The 18890-nt window shown below is 34.4% G+C and overlaps 2 protein-coding genes across 3 annotated transcripts; both read right to left on the bottom strand.

Moving 5' to 3' along the window:
• Positions 1-1493: 1493 nt before the first annotated feature.
• LOC126687270 (uncharacterized) lies at positions 1494-15550 on the bottom strand. Its single transcript, XM_050381768.2, has 9 exons — positions 14165-15550; positions 11663-12127; positions 10857-11579; positions 7950-8765; positions 7222-7845; positions 6395-7075; positions 5602-6321; positions 2803-3624; positions 1494-2269 (listed from the first exon to the last, which is right to left on the bottom strand). The coding sequence occupies exons 1-9, from the start codon at positions 15539-15541 to the stop codon at positions 2243-2245; spliced, it is 6255 nt and encodes a 2084-aa protein (XP_050237725.1). The 5' UTR covers positions 15542-15550; the 3' UTR covers positions 1494-2242.
• A 9-nt stretch (positions 15551-15559) lies between these two features.
• Positions 15560-18247, bottom strand: LOC126687284 (probable disease resistance protein At1g62630). Of its 2 annotated transcripts, none has more exons than XM_050381802.2 (3): positions 17858-18247; positions 17614-17733; positions 15560-16993 (listed from the first exon to the last, which is right to left on the bottom strand). In XM_050381802.2, exon 3 carries the CDS (start codon positions 16931-16933, stop codon positions 15899-15901), a length of 1035 nt encoding a protein of 344 aa, XP_050237759.1. In that variant the 5' UTR covers positions 16934-16993; positions 17614-17733; positions 17858-18247; the 3' UTR covers positions 15560-15898. The 2 variants fall into 2 exon arrangements, with proteins under 2 accessions (XP_050237759.1, XP_050237749.1); XM_050381792.2 differs by having other exon boundaries at positions 15560-16966.
• Positions 18248-18890: the final 643 nt, after the last annotated feature.

Raw genomic sequence — 18890 nt, 5'->3', positions numbered from 1 at the left:
ACTTGTGGCAAAAGGGTACAAGCAGAGACAGGGCATGGACTATGAAGAGGTTTTTGCTCCTGTTGCTCGCATGGAGACTATCAGACTATTGATTTCACTTGCAGCACAAAATCATTGGCAGATTCACCAGTTGGATGTCAAGTCAGCATTTCTAAATGGATTTCTTGAAGAGGAAGTTTATATTGAACAACCCGAGGGGTATGTTGTTGAAGGCTATGAAGACAAAGTGCTAAAACTTAACAAGGCTCTGTATGGGCTCAAACAAGCACCGAGAGCGTGGAATAGTCGAATTGATAAGTATTTTCAAGAGAATGGCTTCCGCAGATGCATGCATGAGTATGCTCTTTATGTGAAAGAGCAAGATGGAGATTTGTTGTTTGTCTGTATCTATGTAGATGATCTCATTTTTACAGGTACTAATCCCAATATGTTCAATGACTTTAAGAAGGCGATGGAACGCGAATTTGAGATGAGTGATATGGGACTCATGTCCTATTATTTGGGAATCGAAGTGAAGCAAATGGAAGATGGTATTTTCATATCACAGGAGCGCTATGCAAAAGATATACTCAAGAAGTTCAATATGACAAACTGCAAGCCTGTCAGCACCCCTATGGAGATTGGAGTAAAACTTTCAAAAGTGGAAGTAGATGCTGGGAGAATAGATTCAACTTTGTTCAAAAGTCTCGTTGGAAGTTTGAGATACTTAACTTGCACGAGACCGGACATCTTGTTTGTGGTTGGACTTGTCAGTCGGTTCATGGAGAAACCCACAACTTCTCATATGAAAGCAGCCAAGAGAATTTTACGATACTTAAAAGGTACACTTGATTATGGAATTTTTTATTCAGTGTCTGATGATTTCAAGTTGCTGGGTTATTGTGATAGTGATTTTGCTGGAGACATTGATGATAGAAAAAGCACTAGTGGTTTTATGTTCTCAATAGGAAATAGTGCAATTTCTTGGTGTTCGAAGAAGCAACCAATTGTGGCACTTTCATCATGTGAATCTGAGTATGTTGCAGCTACTTCATGTGCGTGTCATGCAATTTGGTTACGAAGGTTATTGAAAGAACTTCACTTAGAGCAAGGAGAAGCAACCAAGATTATGATAGATAACAAGTCTGCTCAAGCACTAGCAAGAAATCCAGTGTTTCATGACCGAAGTAAGCATATCGATACAAGGTATCATTTTATCCGTGAGTGTATTGAAAATAAAGAAATTGAATTGGAGTATGTGAGAACCGATGATCAGGTTGCTGATATTTTCACGAAGCCTTTGAAGTACGACAGTTTTCAGAAGTTGAGGATGATGCTCGGAGTTACAAGAAATTCAAGTTTACGGGGAAGTGTTAGTTATTAAACTTGAATTGATGCAAAGGAAAACGTAAAGAATAAATGTTAAGTTAAGTTAAATAAAATTAATAAGCTTAAGTTTACATAGTTTATTAATTAATGGATAGATGTTACTTGGAGTTAAATGAATTAAACTCTTAAGTTAGATTATTAATGTTAAGTTAATAAGTTGCATGTACGTTCTATTTTAGAACTACTATATATACCATGTAAGTTTTGATATCAAAATCAAGAAAAGCAATTACAAATACAAATAGTTAAATATATTTGCTTTCTCTTCTTTTATTGTGTGAGTGTTTTGTGAGTGTTTTAATTAAAGGGCCTACCATCTTCCAACATGAATATCTAAAGCCACTTGAGCCACTGAAGAATATTTATTCCCCAGAATAGTTTGGTTACGCCAAAGCCAAATTTTCCAAATGCTAACACCAAACAAACAGCTCCAATCATTGCTAGCATTAAATTTATTTTTTCCTGCCAAATTAGTAAGAATCCAGTCTTTGAAGCTCATTGCGAAGAACTGATTTCGAGTCTCCTTGTCAATGACTCTAAGCCAGAGTTGACGAGCATAAATACAACTTCGTAGCACGTGTTCTTCGTCTTCAACAGGACCTCCGCATCTTTGGCAAGACTTGTCTGAAGTTGAATGACGACGGAATCTTTCAGCATTACACATAAGGCCTCCTTGGAGAGCAAGCCAAATAGTATGCTTAACTCTTTCCGGGCCTTTCCATCTCCAAATAATACCCCAATTTATATGATCTTCTGACCACGTGCTAGCCGCCAAAGACGAATAAGCAGTTTTTAAACTGCCTTATAGAAAAACATAGCAGTTATGACAATGAGACTGAAATTCAAGCATAATTGAATCATAACTCCACAAATCTCATTCTACACCAACCATATTGGAGTCCTGCATATGAAAAGATGGCATCTAGCTTGTTAATTCAACACTCTGAGAAACATACCACCATCAAAAGAATATTAGGAAAACTTAGCCAAAATTTGTACATTAATGAAATAGCTAAGATAACTAATAGACATACACAATGTGGGATTTAAATCCATTTCTTTGATAATTTGATCATCTATTCCTATTTATATGTACTCGAAAGATTGCATTCCAAAAAGAAAAACTCGACATGATCTCTCCATTGATGGACATAATTAAACTTCGAATGTGTTGAAAACTGATTATTTTCCATTTTGAATTAACTTTTTTACTAATATGCTACACGAGAAGAAAAATATCACAGGATCATATTAATTGTACATGGGACCTACCAGCTGTAAAAAAGACCCATGCAGTACTAGAGTTTAGTTCTTTAACATATAAATATCTAGCAACCAAATCAATCTTATAACTATTATAGGCAGGCATTATTGGTATAAATAACATAATATACATATATGTGTTATCTATTCATAAAATGTTGTATTACGTACCATTTCCATATATGATGCCTGAATGGTGTCATTTAGGCTGCCCTCCCAGTCCCATTCATAATCGTGCTCTCCTGTTTGAACTCGCCGTAACTTTGATGTATTTACGACTCCATGAGAAAAAGTCTCCATTTTGGGACATTCTCTGATAATCACTTCTTCTAAAGATGGGAAATTGAAGGTAAATCTACCTGAGCAGAAGCTTGTGAGGCGTGGCAGACCATTAAGTTCAAAATATTCTAACCGACTCAAATGGATCTCATCTTCAAATTTATCTTCTTCACTAGAAACTATTTCTAGTATCAATTCACAATCGTCTATAACCATTCTTTCGAGTTGCACAAGACTTCTAGCAGTTGCCAGAGTCATCAAATTTCTTAAACCATGACATTTTGATACTTGTAGAGCTGTTAGATATTGAAAAGATACTGAAGGTGAAACTAAAACTTCCAATCTACCACATTCCACTACTTCAAGTATTTTCAAATGTTCAATAACCAAGGTTAGTCGTGAGTCTTGCTTTATCAGGTATTTAAGATTTGGTAGCTTCCACAGTTTCAGTTCTCTTAATTGTGTAAGAATTTGGTCGCTAGCATCCACTTCATCAATTATAATTTCTTCAAAGGAAGCATCACTAAGAACAAGCGTCTCCAAAATTCGGAGAGTTTGAAGGAAGTTAGATAGCAAAACTGCTTCTTCGCCAGGAAAACAAGTAACCCCAATGACTTTTAGTCGGCCTAAAATTGGGATTCCAAATCTTCCAGACCATATTTCTTTCACTACGTTCCATTCTACTCCCAGTGCTTCTAAGTTTAGGAATGCAACCTAAAGAGCGAAAAACAATTAGTGAATATAAGAAATAGACTAATCAAAATAACAATATTAAATAAATAATCTGATATATGATATTACACAGTTTTGAGTCTACTTTTTTTTTTCTTAGTAAAATAATTAAAATTAATTTCTCTTGAATCATTCATTTATTTATCTTAATTGAAATATATATGAACTCACAATTTTATATTTTTGTTGATATAAAAAAATTCATGATAAATATGAACCAAATATATTAGTTTTTCTGTTTATACAGGCTAATAATCACCCACGGACCCTGACTTTAGGGGTACCTTACGCTAAACCCCCTGATCAAAAAAAAACTGCCGTAAACCCCCTAAACTTTACCCAATAATTAGCTAAACCCCTTTTCGCATAAATTGACCAAAATACCCTTCAAATCTGTAAATAAATACAAACAAACCAGACAGCTTCAATCAAACCACACTTAAAACCGATCCAATCAAATCAAACCAAACAATCTAATCAAACCTAAATTTATTTAAAAATTAAATAAATAATTATTTTTAATTTAAATAAAAAATAATAATTTTTTTTCCCAATCCGGTGAGCAGACCCACCGGCCGGTGGGTCTGCTCTGTGAAGCAGACCCACCGCGGGTCTGCTCTTTGCAGCAGACCCGCGATGGATCTGCTCTTTGCAGCAGATCCACCGACGCCGCTAGGGTCGCCGGAGTCGCTGAGCTACTCCTGTAGAACGACGCCGCTGCTAGTTGCGAGGGACACAGCTGGCGCGCTGGAGAAGCCGCTGAGTTCACTGGCCGGCGTTGGAGCTGCTTGGTGATGGCAGCGGGATGAAGTCACTAGAGTTGTTGAGGACGCCGGAAGATCTGCTGGTGTGTTGGAGCTGGACGAGCACAGACCTGACGAAGAAGACGGTTCAGCTGCTGAACCAAGAGGCGACGAGCAGCAGGTTGGAGAGAGGAGCTGCCGAGCGGTGGATCAGCTGCTGGGGTCTGCTCATTGCAGCAGAACCACCGGCGCCGGTGGATCTGCTGCAAAGAGCAGATCCACCGCGGGTCTGCTGCAAAGAGCAGACCCGCGGTGGGTCTGCTCTTTGCAGCAGACCCACGCCGGTGGGTCTGCTTCACAGAGCAGACCCACCGGCCGGTGGGTCTGCTGCAGACCCACCGTGGTGGGTCTGCTCTCCGGTGAGCAGACCCACCGCGGTGGGTTTAAAATTAATTTAAAAAAATTATTTTTTTTATTTAAATTAAAAATAATTATTTATTTATTTTTTAAAATTAAATGAGTTTTTATTTGAATAATTTTTTTTGCGGCAATGGACGGTGGTGGCCGGAAAAAACCGGCGGCGGCGGGTGGAAGTTTTCGGTTGGATGGTTTGATTTAGTTGAGTTGATTGGTGGTTTAAGTATGATTTGGATGGTTTATATCTGATTTGATTAGATAATGACTTTAGATTTGGTTAGATTGGGTTGGTTTGGTTTTTGTTATTGACCTTAGGGGTATTTTAGGTATTTTTGAGAAAATAAAGGGCTTGGGGCGGTTTTTTGGGGCGGTTTTAGGGTAAAAGGGGTTTAGCTGATCATTAGGTAAAGTTTAGGGGGTTTACGGCAGTTTTTTTTTTATCAGGGGGTTTAACGTAAGGTACCCCTAAAGTCAGGGTCCGTGGGTGATTATTAGCCGTTTATACAGTAATCTCATAATAAGAAAAAAGTTGTTTAGAATGGTTAAATTATCATATTTGATGGAGAATCCGACATTTAATAATTTTGTCTTCCATTTTATAATAATTCAATAAATAAAAATATAATTTTATTTTATAATAAATTAAACACATTAGATATTTCTTACTCACATTTTACCAAAATAATTTTATCTCAAGAGTTAATGTTTAAAAAAGGATAAAAGAAAATAAAATAAAGCTAAAAATGCAACATTTAAAAATAAAAATTATATCAAATAGAATGGATAGAAACAAACTGACCTTCCCACCAAAAATAGGTGGAATTAGAACATCCTCTGCTTCAATAACTATGCTTGAATCTTGCTGAGTTGAAAAAGTTGAAGAAAACAAATTCATCTTTGGACAGTCAGTTACATCAATGTATGTCAAGGATGGGCATTCGAGAACTTGATTTGCAGAGTAAAAACTTAACAAACTTGGCAAACACTCAAGAGTTATGGCCTGTAATAAAGGAAAAATAGTCTTATTTTCCAATGTCATTTCGTCGTCTCCCGTTGTTATGATATGTTTCACCAAAGAAGAACTCTTTACTTCCAAGTACTTAAGGTTTTCAAGACACAGAGCCATAGACACTGTAAATATATAGATCAAGTTGCTGCAATTTTGGACTTTCAACACTCTTAGATTTTTTAAGCTCAAATTATCCATGTTCCACACATGCCTCAACCTAGGCAGATCAATCAACTCCAGTTTTTCTAGCCTTCTCATAGTAACACCTTCACTAGAATTATGACCTCCAAACACTTGTTCTAATAAATCACATTTTTCTACAGCCAGCTCATCCAACCATGTCAAATGCCGCATATGATGCAGTGATATAGCACTTGAGAAGGATGCACACCCATCCACCACCAATGTTTTTATAAAGTTCCAATTCTCCCATAGAGATTGACAGTGCCAGTTCTCTTCTAAGATGGGAAATCCGGAGAGTTTTAACTCGATCAATCCACAAAATCCAATCTGAAAAGTGAATATGTTGTTAAAATGACATGAGAACAATAACAATCAAACAATAAGATAATAAAACCCCTACCATACTCAAGTGTGATTCTTGAATCATGGCATTGAGATCGCCATAAAATGTAGTATGTGAGATTATCGCAGAGTGCAGCTTTGGTGTCCTTAAGACTCCGGGACAGAAAATCCCCATATTAAGGCAACCTGATACAGTCACGTTTTCCAAAGATGGAAAATTGAATCTGTAACTGCCAGAACAGAAGCTACTCAGGCTATTTAAATCTTCAAGTACTATATTACTCAATTTTCTGAAAACAACCTCGTCCATTGTCTTGTCTTGTTCACTTCCTACTATCTCCATCATCATTTCACAAGATTCTACTCTCAATGTCACAAGTTGCACCATACTTTTGGCCACTGACAGCGGTACCAAGCTCATTAATTTATTCCAATCCCGTACTTCTAGAGTTGTTAGATTTTGGAAAGAAGCAGAATGATGACAACTCCGTGGCAGAATTATGGCACTATCATGTTCTTCCAAAAAGAATAACTCTTTGAAAGATGAACTACCGACAGCAAGCTTTTCCAGATTGGTTAATTTTCGAAGAATATCGAAGGTAAACAAACATGATTTTTTTGGAATAGAAATCAGCTCCACGACTTTTACTTTGGAAAAGAATTCCAGCGGGAATTCAGAATCCAATATATTTCTTGTGGAGTTGTGGTCTAATGACAACTCTTCCAAATTGGGAAGTACCTAATACATAAACAACTGATCATTGACTCAAAATTCCAAAGTCAAAACAAAGAGATATTAGTAAACTTACAAGCAACAATAACCAGTTTTAGATAATTTGATTAAACTCGTAATATTTGCGAAAGGACTTAACAAAATTAACTAACCTTAAGGCTGTCAATAGGTGCATTATTTTTTATGCTTGGCCTCTGTTCTGCGTTAAACAATGTTTTCACATTTGGACATTCATGTATGCTAATCTTCTTCAACGAAGGAAAAATTATCTCAGGCGTTACTTGTTCCTCTGATTCCTCTTTTTTGATTATTCCTTCCATCATGTGACACTTTTTCAGATGTATCTCTTGGAGTTGCACAAGGAACCTGGACACAGTCTGAGTAAATGCATACTTCAAGCTGTTACAGTTTTCCACTTTGAGAATTGTAAGGTTCCTCAAGTCCAAAACTTTTGTAGGATCCTTGTTCCATAAATTTCTTAACATTGGTAAATCATTTAAATGCAATGCCCTTAGTCGAGGCAGCAACCCAACACGCCCTTCATATGCAGACATCCCTTCCAAGTCGAATACTTCTTCCATTGATCCACAGTCACTTACATTTAAAGTTGTTAGCTTGTTCAATGAGTGGAGCAGATTGGCTGATAAAGCTTTTGTGAATGATGCACATCCATCCACTGTCAGATATTGTACACTGAGGAAGCGCCTCCCCAGGTGCTGGTCCTTCCAATGGTCTTTTAGAGCTGGAAACTGGGATACCCCGAAATTTGTTTCGACCTATTAATTCAAGTCATTTGATGTTTTGCACGGAAGAACATAGTTAGGGATGAAAAAGAAATACAAACACATTGAAATTAAAGAGATTAGAAACAAATACGCACCCCTTGCGATAGCATATACTCCAGAAACAGATATGCAATAGTGGCGTTAAAGCTTCCCTCCCAAAATTGATTCTCTGGTGAATCTTTGGAGTTTCTGATTGACTGTAGCTTCGGTGTGCTCAAGACTCCGGCAGAGAAAATCTTCATCTGAGGGCATTCATCAACTAGTACTTCTTCTAACAATGGGAAAATAAATGCATGATTCCCCGGGGTAAAGCTGGTGAGAATAGGTAAATATCTAAGTTGCAAAGTTTTCAATTTGTTAAAAACCACCTCATCCTCTGTCCGATCTCCATCATTTTCCACCACTTCAGTCATCATATCACAGTAGCATAGGGTCATTTTGGAGAGGTTTGCCATAGTTTTTGCTGTGGAGACAGTAAACAAGCTTTTCAACTTCCCACATCTACTCACTTTTAGAGTCGCTAAATTTTGAAAGGATGATGCTGATTGCACTATTTTGCTTAAACTATCACATCTCTTAATTTTCAGTGTCTCAAGGTATTGAGTAAATCTGGCCTCTTGCTTCCATATATTCTCTAAATCAGAAGCATCAGATATGGTCATATGTTTCAGTGGCACATAAATCACATCCTCGTCTGAGAAAAGCTCTTCAAAAGAACCATGGTCAACAACAAATTCCTCCAGACTGTATAGTGTTTTGAGGAAACCAAGCAGAACGGTGCAAGATTCGGGCCTTAGGTAATGCAGTCGAAGTATTTTTACTTTGGAAAAGCAGTTGGCAGGATATCGACCAATCTGTATTCTCAGCAAATCCTTGTGGTGTAGTGTCAATTGCTCCAAGTTGTGATTGAACTGTATGTGGCAAGATATTCAAATTCAAGGAAAAAAAATTAAAATTACAATATTTTATTAAAATAAATTAAATTTACAATAATAGTTTCTATTGAATTTGTTTATTTCATAGTTTACTAAAAATGAATAATTTGATAATTACTTAAAGTGTTCCGCACGTGACTCGTAATATGACTCATTAATATGTATTATTTATTCTATTTATATTAAATTTGAATAATAATTAATAACAAAACAATATTAATTTCTAAAAAATATATGTAAAATAAAACTAGAAGAAAGTACATCATTCACTTTCTATTAAAACTTATCTACAAAAATACATTAAACTTTTAAAAAACATTACATTTCTTACTTAACCACTTTCATATTTGTATCTTACTTTTAGTGTTTAGTTACAAAATTACTGAAACAATTTAATATCTTTCACGCATTCCATCTTTTCTTATCATTGCACGATAAATCTTAATGTTCTTTCTCTGCTATTTAGTAATCTGATTTCACAGACCCATTCCCCCATTTTTTTCTTACGAACACCTTTAAATTTTAAATCACTCTGGTCAGCTGACTTGTCCACTATTGTTGTATGTTTTACCCTTTTTTGATCTTTCCTTTGTCGAGTAATGAATCTTAGTTCTTTATTAATTTTCGAATTAGTCAAGAAATAAAAGATAGTCCATTTTTGTTTTTTGTTGAAGGCCAAACCCCCAAAAATACCAAACCTTGCGATTTATGTCAGTTATGATCAAACCTTTTAAAATCGGCAAACATAGCCCGTTTTAACAAATTGTTTCTTTTATAGTCATTTTTGAACCGCTTTGATTTTTTTATTGTGATTAAAACTTTTATTGTGACTCAACACGTAAAAGTTTGATATTTTATTGTGATTAAATCTTTTTTAATCTTATATACATGGTTGTCATGTTGGCAAGAAAATCGGTTTTATTCGAATTTGGCTATAAAATGAACACAATTTGTTAAAACGGGTTATATTTGCCGATTTTGAAAGGTTTGATCATAACAAAAATAGCAAAAGATTTGGTATTTTTAGAGGGTTTGGCTTTATTATTACGAAGCAATAGTTTTATGTATCATTACTAATTTTTCTATTCATTGATTACAGCTAATTAATAAATCCGAGATCTAAATGGAATACTAAAATACCTTCTTACTTAATTAATGTATATAAACAAGTTAGGCTGAATCATTAGAAATTATCCTACCTTCTCGACTTTATTCGTTTATGGCCCAAACTTTAAAAATCGTCAATTTTAGCTCATGTTTCAATCTTCTGTTTCAATTGTAGCCATTGTTTAAATTGAAGTGAAAAATGTTTACATATACCCTTCATGTTTGTAATTCTTGATGTTAGAAATACAAATTGAAACAATATGAAGGCATTTTGAACCTTTTTCCTTACTAATTTGAACAAATGGCTATAGTTAAAACTGAGAATTAAAAAATACGCTAAAATTGAAGATTTCAAATTTTTTAGCCATAAACTGAAAAGAGGAGGTACTTTTGGATGGTTAAGCCAAAAAAATATATTCGAAAAGTAAACTAATTTATTTCGAACATTCTTACTGCAAACTTTTCATGCTATTAAATTATGAAATCTATTATTAACATTTAAATTTAATATTTTGATTAATCTAAATAAGATAATTATTTAACGCATTATAAAAATCTATAGTTACTTTTTATTCAAGTCAAATTCCTTAATATTCAGAAATCCAGTTAATTAATGGCTACTACAAAATATATTATTAAAATACATTCTGAACCCCTCACATGCTACATGTTTAAATTAAAACTAGGGCAAATTTTTATTTAAAGTTGATATAGCGTTAAATAATTAAATGGCTATGATTAAAATTTTTTTAGATGGAACTTTTATGAAGACAGTTAATGTGAAACATATTATAAAAATATTTTTTCTAAAAGTCGCAACACAAAAATTCACTGAAATTTTATTAAAATCTTAGTTGAACTCAAACTTAAAGATTAGTTAATTTTTTAAAAAAGATTTAATTGAACGACCTAGTAATTCTTTTAGCAAAATAGATGAATTAATGGAAAAGAAATCATTACCTTTTCAAACATAAAAAGGGGTTGAAATAAGATATTGTCTTTGTTGTCTCCTTCTCCTTCATGTGCTGCTTCTTCTGAACCAAACATCATTGCGCTGTCACATTCAATCACCTTCAAACATTTCAACTTTGGCCACTCCGCCGCTCTATGCCTCCCGGAATACAAACACTTCACAAGTGTAAGAGAAGTTATTTGAGGAAACTTAAAATGAGGATATGATCCTGCAATTTCACTTTTCGCTATAATTCCCTCTACTCCACAACTTTCTATTGTTAAACTTTGAAGCTGAGAAAGGCCTGCAGCAATGGAGGTTGGAAAGATAGTTTTTAGAGCCTTACAATCCTCAGCTTCCACTGACTGTAGTTCTTGGAAAGTAAAAGCAGCTGGCGGATCCTTATGCCATATGTTCTTTAGTTTGCCAAGGTCGTAGATTCTCAGTTCTCTCAGCTTAAATTCTACCACAACATCTGTGTCTTCTTCAGCATCCGACTCTTGGAATTTAAATATTTCTTGCATTGAATCACAACTACAAATGCTCAACCTTTCCAATCTATGGAATCTGGGCCAGTCGTCAGGTGGAAAAACCGTTAATAGCTTTTGACAATCACTAACCGTCAAGGCTTTTAGTTTGCAGAAGGAATTAGGCATGAGCTGATTGTCCCATATATTTGGCAAGTTCCGTATGGAGTTAAGATGCAATTGCTCTAGCTTAGGAAACCCAACCTGAAATGCTAATTCCAGTTAGTACAAGAAATAACTGTAAAGACAAAAACAAAGACATGAGAGAAACAAAACAAGAGAGTCACCATTCTATTAAAGAAAGATTGTGCTTCAGTGTTGTTGTTCGCCTCTGAGCTAACTTGTTGGGTACGAGTAATGAAGGTAGTCAAAGCAGAGCACCCATAAATATCCAATTCTTTAAGAGATTGAAATTCAATTGGATGTCCAGTGCAGAAACTACTCAACTTCTTAAGATTTTTAAGCTTCAAGCTTTCCAGTTTCGGGAAACATATCTTCTCTGTCTTCTCTGTTTCATCTGCAGAGTCCTCTGTGACAATTATCTCTTCAATGAAATCACAAAGTCGTATCTCAATTTCTTTGAGCTGTGGAAGACTTTTAACCATTGAAGATGTAAATAAATGTTGCAAATTATGACAGCTAAAAACAATCAAGCTTGTTAAATTTGAAGATGTGACAGAGAGGTGGTGGTGCCATATCTTTTTGCAACAAACTGATCTTATTGTAAGATTCTTCAAGTTAGGAAGAGAAACCTACAATTAGGAATTATAATAAGATAAAAAAATTAGTAACGTGCTACATAATTAAATAAACAGTTGCAATGTAGACAAAATGACAAAAAATTATTTTTGTTCAAGTGGGAAATCCCACATTAGTTGTGTGTGTGAATGGACGAGGCTCTGATACCGTGTTAGATTCCATCTTAAAATCAATTGGTGTCAAGTGGAGGTGCCCAACTAATATTTAAACCCATGTCCATTCACACACAACCAATGTGGGATTTCCCACTTCAACAATATTTAAAGATCTTCAAATCCCTAAAAGCTTGTTCAACATTCAATTTTGTTTGGAATCGAACAAATTTTATATTGAATTATCAAACCAAAACTTAATAAATTTTTCAGTTTATAAACATAATGAACTGAAATATATAAAATTTAATAGATTTATAACAAATGTATTGAGTTTTATTTGAGATGATTTTTTTGAGCTTTTTTAAAATGAAAATATTAATAATTATAAATATATATGGTTTAATAAATATTAATAAGCTATTTTTCAAAAATAAATTTTGATTTATAGACTTTGAAAAAGAGAAATTAAAATACAGAGATCAAAATAATTTTATTTATGATAATCAAAACTTTTAACCAAATGAACCAATACAGTTTACTAAAAAAGGGAAAATAGTGAATCTGAATAAACATCTAAGGGGCCGTTTGGTTCGCCAAAAAAAGGGGGGAATGGGAATGGGAATGATTCCCATTGTTTGTGTTTGTTTTGTCAAATTACACTAGGGAATGGGAATGTGATTACCCCTTCAATGGAAATCACCCATTCCCCCCTTACCACATGGGAATGAACTTTTGGGAATGGGAATCAAAATTTAACAAAAAAATTTAATGATAAATAATAAATATATAATTATTAAAAAAAATTATTTTAAAATATTAAAAATATACTTAAAATTTAAAAAATGTATTTTTTAATATTTTTTTTTAAAAAAAATTTTATTTTTTATTTTATTTTTTTAAAAAAATTATTTTAAAAAAAAATTTAAAAAAATTGATTTAAGAAATATAAATTTTTTTATATAAAAAAATATTTAAAAAAATAAAAAAAATATTTTTAATAAATAATAAATAATTTTTTTATTAAACTTTACCCATTCTCATTCCTACACTTTGAACCAAACAAAAAATGAAAACAATCATTCCCATTCCTTCTCATTCCGATTCCCATTCCGATTCTCATTCCCAACCTTGAACCAAACGGCCCCTAAGAGAAAAAACAGTTGATTTCTTTAAAGTAAATGGAAAACTAATAATTATGACATAATCCCATAAATATTAATTAATCAGTAAAAAAGATCTTTACAAAAAAAAGACAAGAGAGACAGAGAGTGGAAGGAGAATATAAGAAATAAAAAATGAACTTCGGGTGTTTTTCTCATAATGAAAAGATATCTTACTTCCGCCAAAAAAAAAAGATATTTTACAACTATTAGAATTTATTTGAATTGGCTTGACCATAACTAACTTCAAAAGTTTAATTGGGTAGAATTTTAACTGAGGTGCAAAATAGTAATAAACTAAAGTTATTAAGATGAATAGAAAAGACATACTAAAATAGAAAAGAAAATAAGTAAATTAATAACCAATAGCTATGTAAAGCATAAGATTGGTACAAATTCAAATCCTCTTTCTTTAAACATCCATCTGTCCAATTTTGCAGTGAATAAAATGAATTCTGATTTCTGATACAGATGATAATGATGAGACAAAGAATCTCAAAATAATTTCATGAGTAGATTAAAATTTGAACATATTAATTTTGTTTGAAATTGATAAAAGTCGTGACACTAGCTTAATCTTGTGTTGATTATGTGCTAATATTTAGCTGTTATAGTGTAAAGAAAACTCTGGAATGTACAATGTATGACAATAAACAACATTGAGCAGAAGTAAAAAAATCGTTGTTTGGGTTAGTTACTAATTGTGTGTTTAGACCATCTAAGTATATAAGGAAGTTATCAATTGAAATAGCAGGAGCTTGGTGCATAGACATACCAGTCCATTGAAAAGTGATATTGGCTCACCCTCTGATGATACACTTTTCTGAAATGTTGGATCATCAACTGTCAACTGTTTGTGCCTCGAATAAGATTCTAGTGGCACCTTTCTTTTATTGCAAAAGCTTTTGAGTAGTGGTAGATCGTCCAGTGTCAACGAGCATAACTGGGTTAATTCAACATTAACAATTTCTTCATGATTATTGCAGGACAACAAAAATAGAGTTGTTAATCTCTTACACTTTTTGACTTCTAAAACTTTAAGTTCACAGAAGGACCCTGCTGCCAGCCGACCAATACAAAGGTTTTCCAAACTCAATAGATTATCCAAAAACAACGACTGCAAAATGGGAAATGCAGGACATGAAGACAACGTTGTTGAATTGACAATATGTTGAAGTAAAGGATCATTCTGGACATGAAGATGTTTCAATTGTCGAAATCCATCCCCGTCAAGATCATACAACACATTCTCAATTCCCCTCACATTGTCTAAATATAAATCATCAGTTTCCTTCAACAACTTTAGTATTCCTTGCTCAAAATGAATGCTTGTCTTTAACTCGAGCTTCAGCATTTTTGAGCATTCATTATTCACTCTCCAGACCCATATATCTCCTATAATTATTTTATAGTTTTGCAACGTTTTGAAACTAAAGAACAAGGACTTTGATATCATCTGACAATCCATAACTTGCATTTCTAGAGTGGTCAATCGAGACAAATTCTCCAACTCTACAAGACTTGTGTTACCTTCATCCCCCCATTCAATAGAGCTATTGCCCATATACAACTCTTCTAACAATATCAGCTTCGAGAAGATATTTGGAGGAATAACTTTCAATTTGGAACAATTGCTCAAATCTAGTATTTTAAGTCGAGTCAATTGCCCTATTTCTGGGGGCAAAGCAACCATATAGGCGTCCACAAAACTTAGAACCTTTAGTTGCTTAAGCTCTCCAATGATAGAGAACTTATCCAGATGACAACGATGTAAACACAAGGTTTGAAGGGTTGTTAGGAAACTGATGGATGAAGGAAGGCATCCAAAACGCATTCCTGTAAAATCCAACACTCTGAGTTTTGTAATTCCCTCAAAAAATGAATCAGAGACTTTTAAGGAAATATCTTCAGTAAGGAGAAGCAACAGCTCTGCATTTGGACATTCAAACTGGAAAGTTTCTGAATCAGATCCGTTAAGTTCTCGGAAATCACAGAAAGGCAAAGAAATTTTAATGCGATCCTTTTCCGGAAACTCCATTAATGTAGCGCCGTTTCGACAGGTAAATGCATGTTTCTCTCCGCATGCGATAGACAGAGCAGCATCTCGAACAATGTCGTGTAGTTTGACAGACCCATCAATGTCACCCTTCATTAACAAGCAACAATCTTGAAGGTCATTGATCAACTTGTACACCCTTTTTCTAGCGTCATTGACAGTAGGTCTCTCCTTAAATAAACCAAGACCTATACAATATCTCAACAAGTATTGAATCTGAATGTTGGATTGTCCGCACAGAGCACAAAGTAAGAAAAATGACTTAATTTCCTCACCAATAAGTTTGTTGTAGCTTGACTTTAAAGATTCGTGCACTTTCAAGTCTATTTCTTCATCCTTAAAGTCGGATAATTGAAGCAGCTTCTCCTCCCAGATTCCTAACTGCTTACAATTCCGCAAGTCCCCTGCAACAAGTTCAATCAACAGCGGCACTCCTGCACATTTTTTGACGACTTAAATCGCAACAGCATCAAATTCTGGATCTTTAGCATGAGGGACGGTCTTTGCAAACATACTGCAAGCCTCTTCAAGAGTTAGAATTTGAAGCATGAATTCTTTTTCTGCGCCCATCTCATTTAGTAAAATATGTTTCTCCCTTGAGGTCAGCAATATTTTGCAATCTTTGCCATCAGCTCCAGTCGGTATTCCTATCTGATTTAAGTCAATTTTTTGCCAGATATTATCCAGAATTATAAGTGTCTTCTTATCTTTGATCCTCTGAAATAGATGACTTGCTCGGACAAGCCTATCTTCCACGTCAAAGTTCAGACCCAGTACAGCAGCAATTATTTTTTGAATTTCTCCAAGTTCAGGTTTTTCAGATACTGGAACAAAAATAACATCGTCGAACAGCTTCTCTTTCGAAGCAAGGCCATGGACCTCCTTTGCTAGAGTTGATTTACCCACACCGCCCATTCCCCAAACTCCGACCCTGTTAAGATTAGGATCCTTAAGAGCCTCCATAATTTGCTTCAGAATGGACAACCTCGATTGAAGTTCTTCGAGAGCAAAAACAGATGGATCAGCATGCTGCTGAAGATGGGGACGGTGAGAAAAAGGGTGGAGATCGGATTCCTGCTGATTCAGCTGATCAATTGCTGAAGCTTCCTTCACTGCTTTCTTGCTAAGCAGGTAGCGGGTCTTCAGATTGGGACACAATCCCAGGAAACACCTCATCTTGGCTGCTTCCTCTTCAGCATTAATAGCCACCATAGCATCTTCAATGGCTTTTTCTGATTCAGACAGCCAGTTTGTAACATTCACATAAACAACTTCCCCATTTCTTTCAGCATCACCAATGGAGTCCTGCAACCTGTCCCTTTTGTCCTTCAACTTGCCAGTCAAATCTTGGAGTCTCTGAAGCTTGGTTTTGTAGGTGAACGGATAACTGACACGTCGTTTGATGGGGAGAACAACGTACTCTACAAACGGGTCCTTGCAGATTTCAATGAACGGGGACAGAAAGATTTCCAGAATTGCAGTAGCCATAATTCTTTGCTTTGCTCTTATTGGTTCTTGTAACTGAGGCAATTGCAAAAATAAGAACCACTGAAAGCAATAGAGAAGTAGAACTGAATAAAAAGATAAATATAAAAGAAAAAAATGTTATTAATAGTGCTCATCAATCATGTGGCAGTGCCATTAATGAAGCAAACTGTAGATCAAAGTCAACTAATATTTGTTAATTATCCCATGTGTATGGTGTCTTTAGTTACCCGATCAGATCATATTTCATACCTGCATATCCCATCCCTCATAATGTAAGAGTAACATGCGTCATGTATTGAAGTAAATGGATGGTTTCAGATATGATTTACTAGTATTTATTATGTAATATGTCATGTTTTAGACAATATGACAAGTGCTCATATTAAAATCCACGGCCTGATTGGTGCAAATTATGTCTATTTAATGCTTCATGGGGGCATAACCAGCAAAATTTCTATAAACTAAAAACAATTGATACTGTGGATAGAAAAATAAATTAAAAACCCATAAGTTTAGTTTTTTACAAAATAAATTATCTCTACAAATTTAAACAAATAGTATTAGTATAATTTATTGAATTATCTAACTGAATAAAAAATACAAATTGAAGTTGAAAGTGCAATTAGTTATATTCTCCCTGAACACGGATGCAAATGTCAAAATTAAAACTGGAGAATTACCTGAAGTAATACAGTTTGGGGATATTTTTGAACTGATTTGAAAAAACTTCAAGAAATTTATGAGTACTGATACTGAACCTTTCACATGAGTAGCGTTAGCTGCATAATCAGAATCGGTACCTGCAGATACTAAAATTAAGCCATGTATAGAGAATAATAACACAATATAATTGAAATGAGTGCAGTGATTGCCTAATATTGAGCGGAGGAGGAAAAAAACTGATAAAGGAAGGGAAGTTGTTACCATCATGCTTTCAATTAAACTCACAGCAATACGCAAAATTGATTTCAAAAGTATGAATGAAAACGATGAACAAGGGAAGGTAAAGAGGAACGAAGGGAGAAGAAATGGCAGTGAAACTGAAAACAATGAACCCATGATACTGTAGGAGCGGGTCGTTTTTTGTTAACGAGCAGAAGGGTTAAAAACTCCCCTTTAGAACAATTTCAATTAATAGTCAATGCAATTTTTTTGAGCTCTGCCATCTCTCTAAGTTAGAGAGAGAAACTTTCCTAGAGAGCCAAGGTTCGGTTTTTCTTCCATCTTGAGCGTAGGAGACGGTGATCTTCGGCTTTTAGCCATAAATCATCGTCTCTTAGCTTGTTTTTTGCTATGTTTGCGTTAATTTTCGAATAAATTGTTCCGTTTTTTGGAGAATTGTGTGATTTTCTGGGTGTTTGTATTCAGTTTCAGTTTTGTTTGTCCAGATCCTTGGCTCATTCAAGACTTTTCAGCGTTTGTTCAAGTTTCAGCTTCACGTTCTTGAAGATTTAAGGCTTTCTTTTCATCGTTCGAAGTATCTTAGCAGCGGAACAAGTGGTTAATAGAAGTTATGGGGTACGATTGGTGTGAGAGAATTCTTTACACTTGAATTCATCCTGTTTTTAGTCACATGTTAAATTTGTATCTTTGAATTTCTATTGTTCTTTCATTTCTTTTTGTAGGTTGATTATAGAGGTTTCATATGTTTTTATATTTGTGTAATTTGATATACGATCCACTTCGACGGTAGGATAAATTTTATCAATATTACTATTTTTTGACCAAAAAAAACAATTTCAATTATAAATGAATTTTATATGAAAATCATTTACAATTGAATTACGCTAAAGGGTCTACAATTTTAAAAATGAAATGGATTTTATATAATTTTATTTAAAATTAATCATAGTTTTTATAATATAAACTTATTTTTTTTTGTGACGAGGACTCACTTTACTGAGCCGAAACTCAATATCATTGTCAAACCCCGGGATGTGGACTGCCCGCAAGCCCA

Source organism: Mercurialis annua, linkage group LG1-X (genome assembly GCF_937616625.2).
Source record: "Mercurialis annua linkage group LG1-X, ddMerAnnu1.2, whole genome shotgun sequence".
NCBI lineage: Eukaryota > Viridiplantae > Streptophyta > Magnoliopsida > Malpighiales > Euphorbiaceae > Mercurialis > Mercurialis annua.
This window is presented reverse-complemented; position numbering and strand designations above follow the sequence as displayed.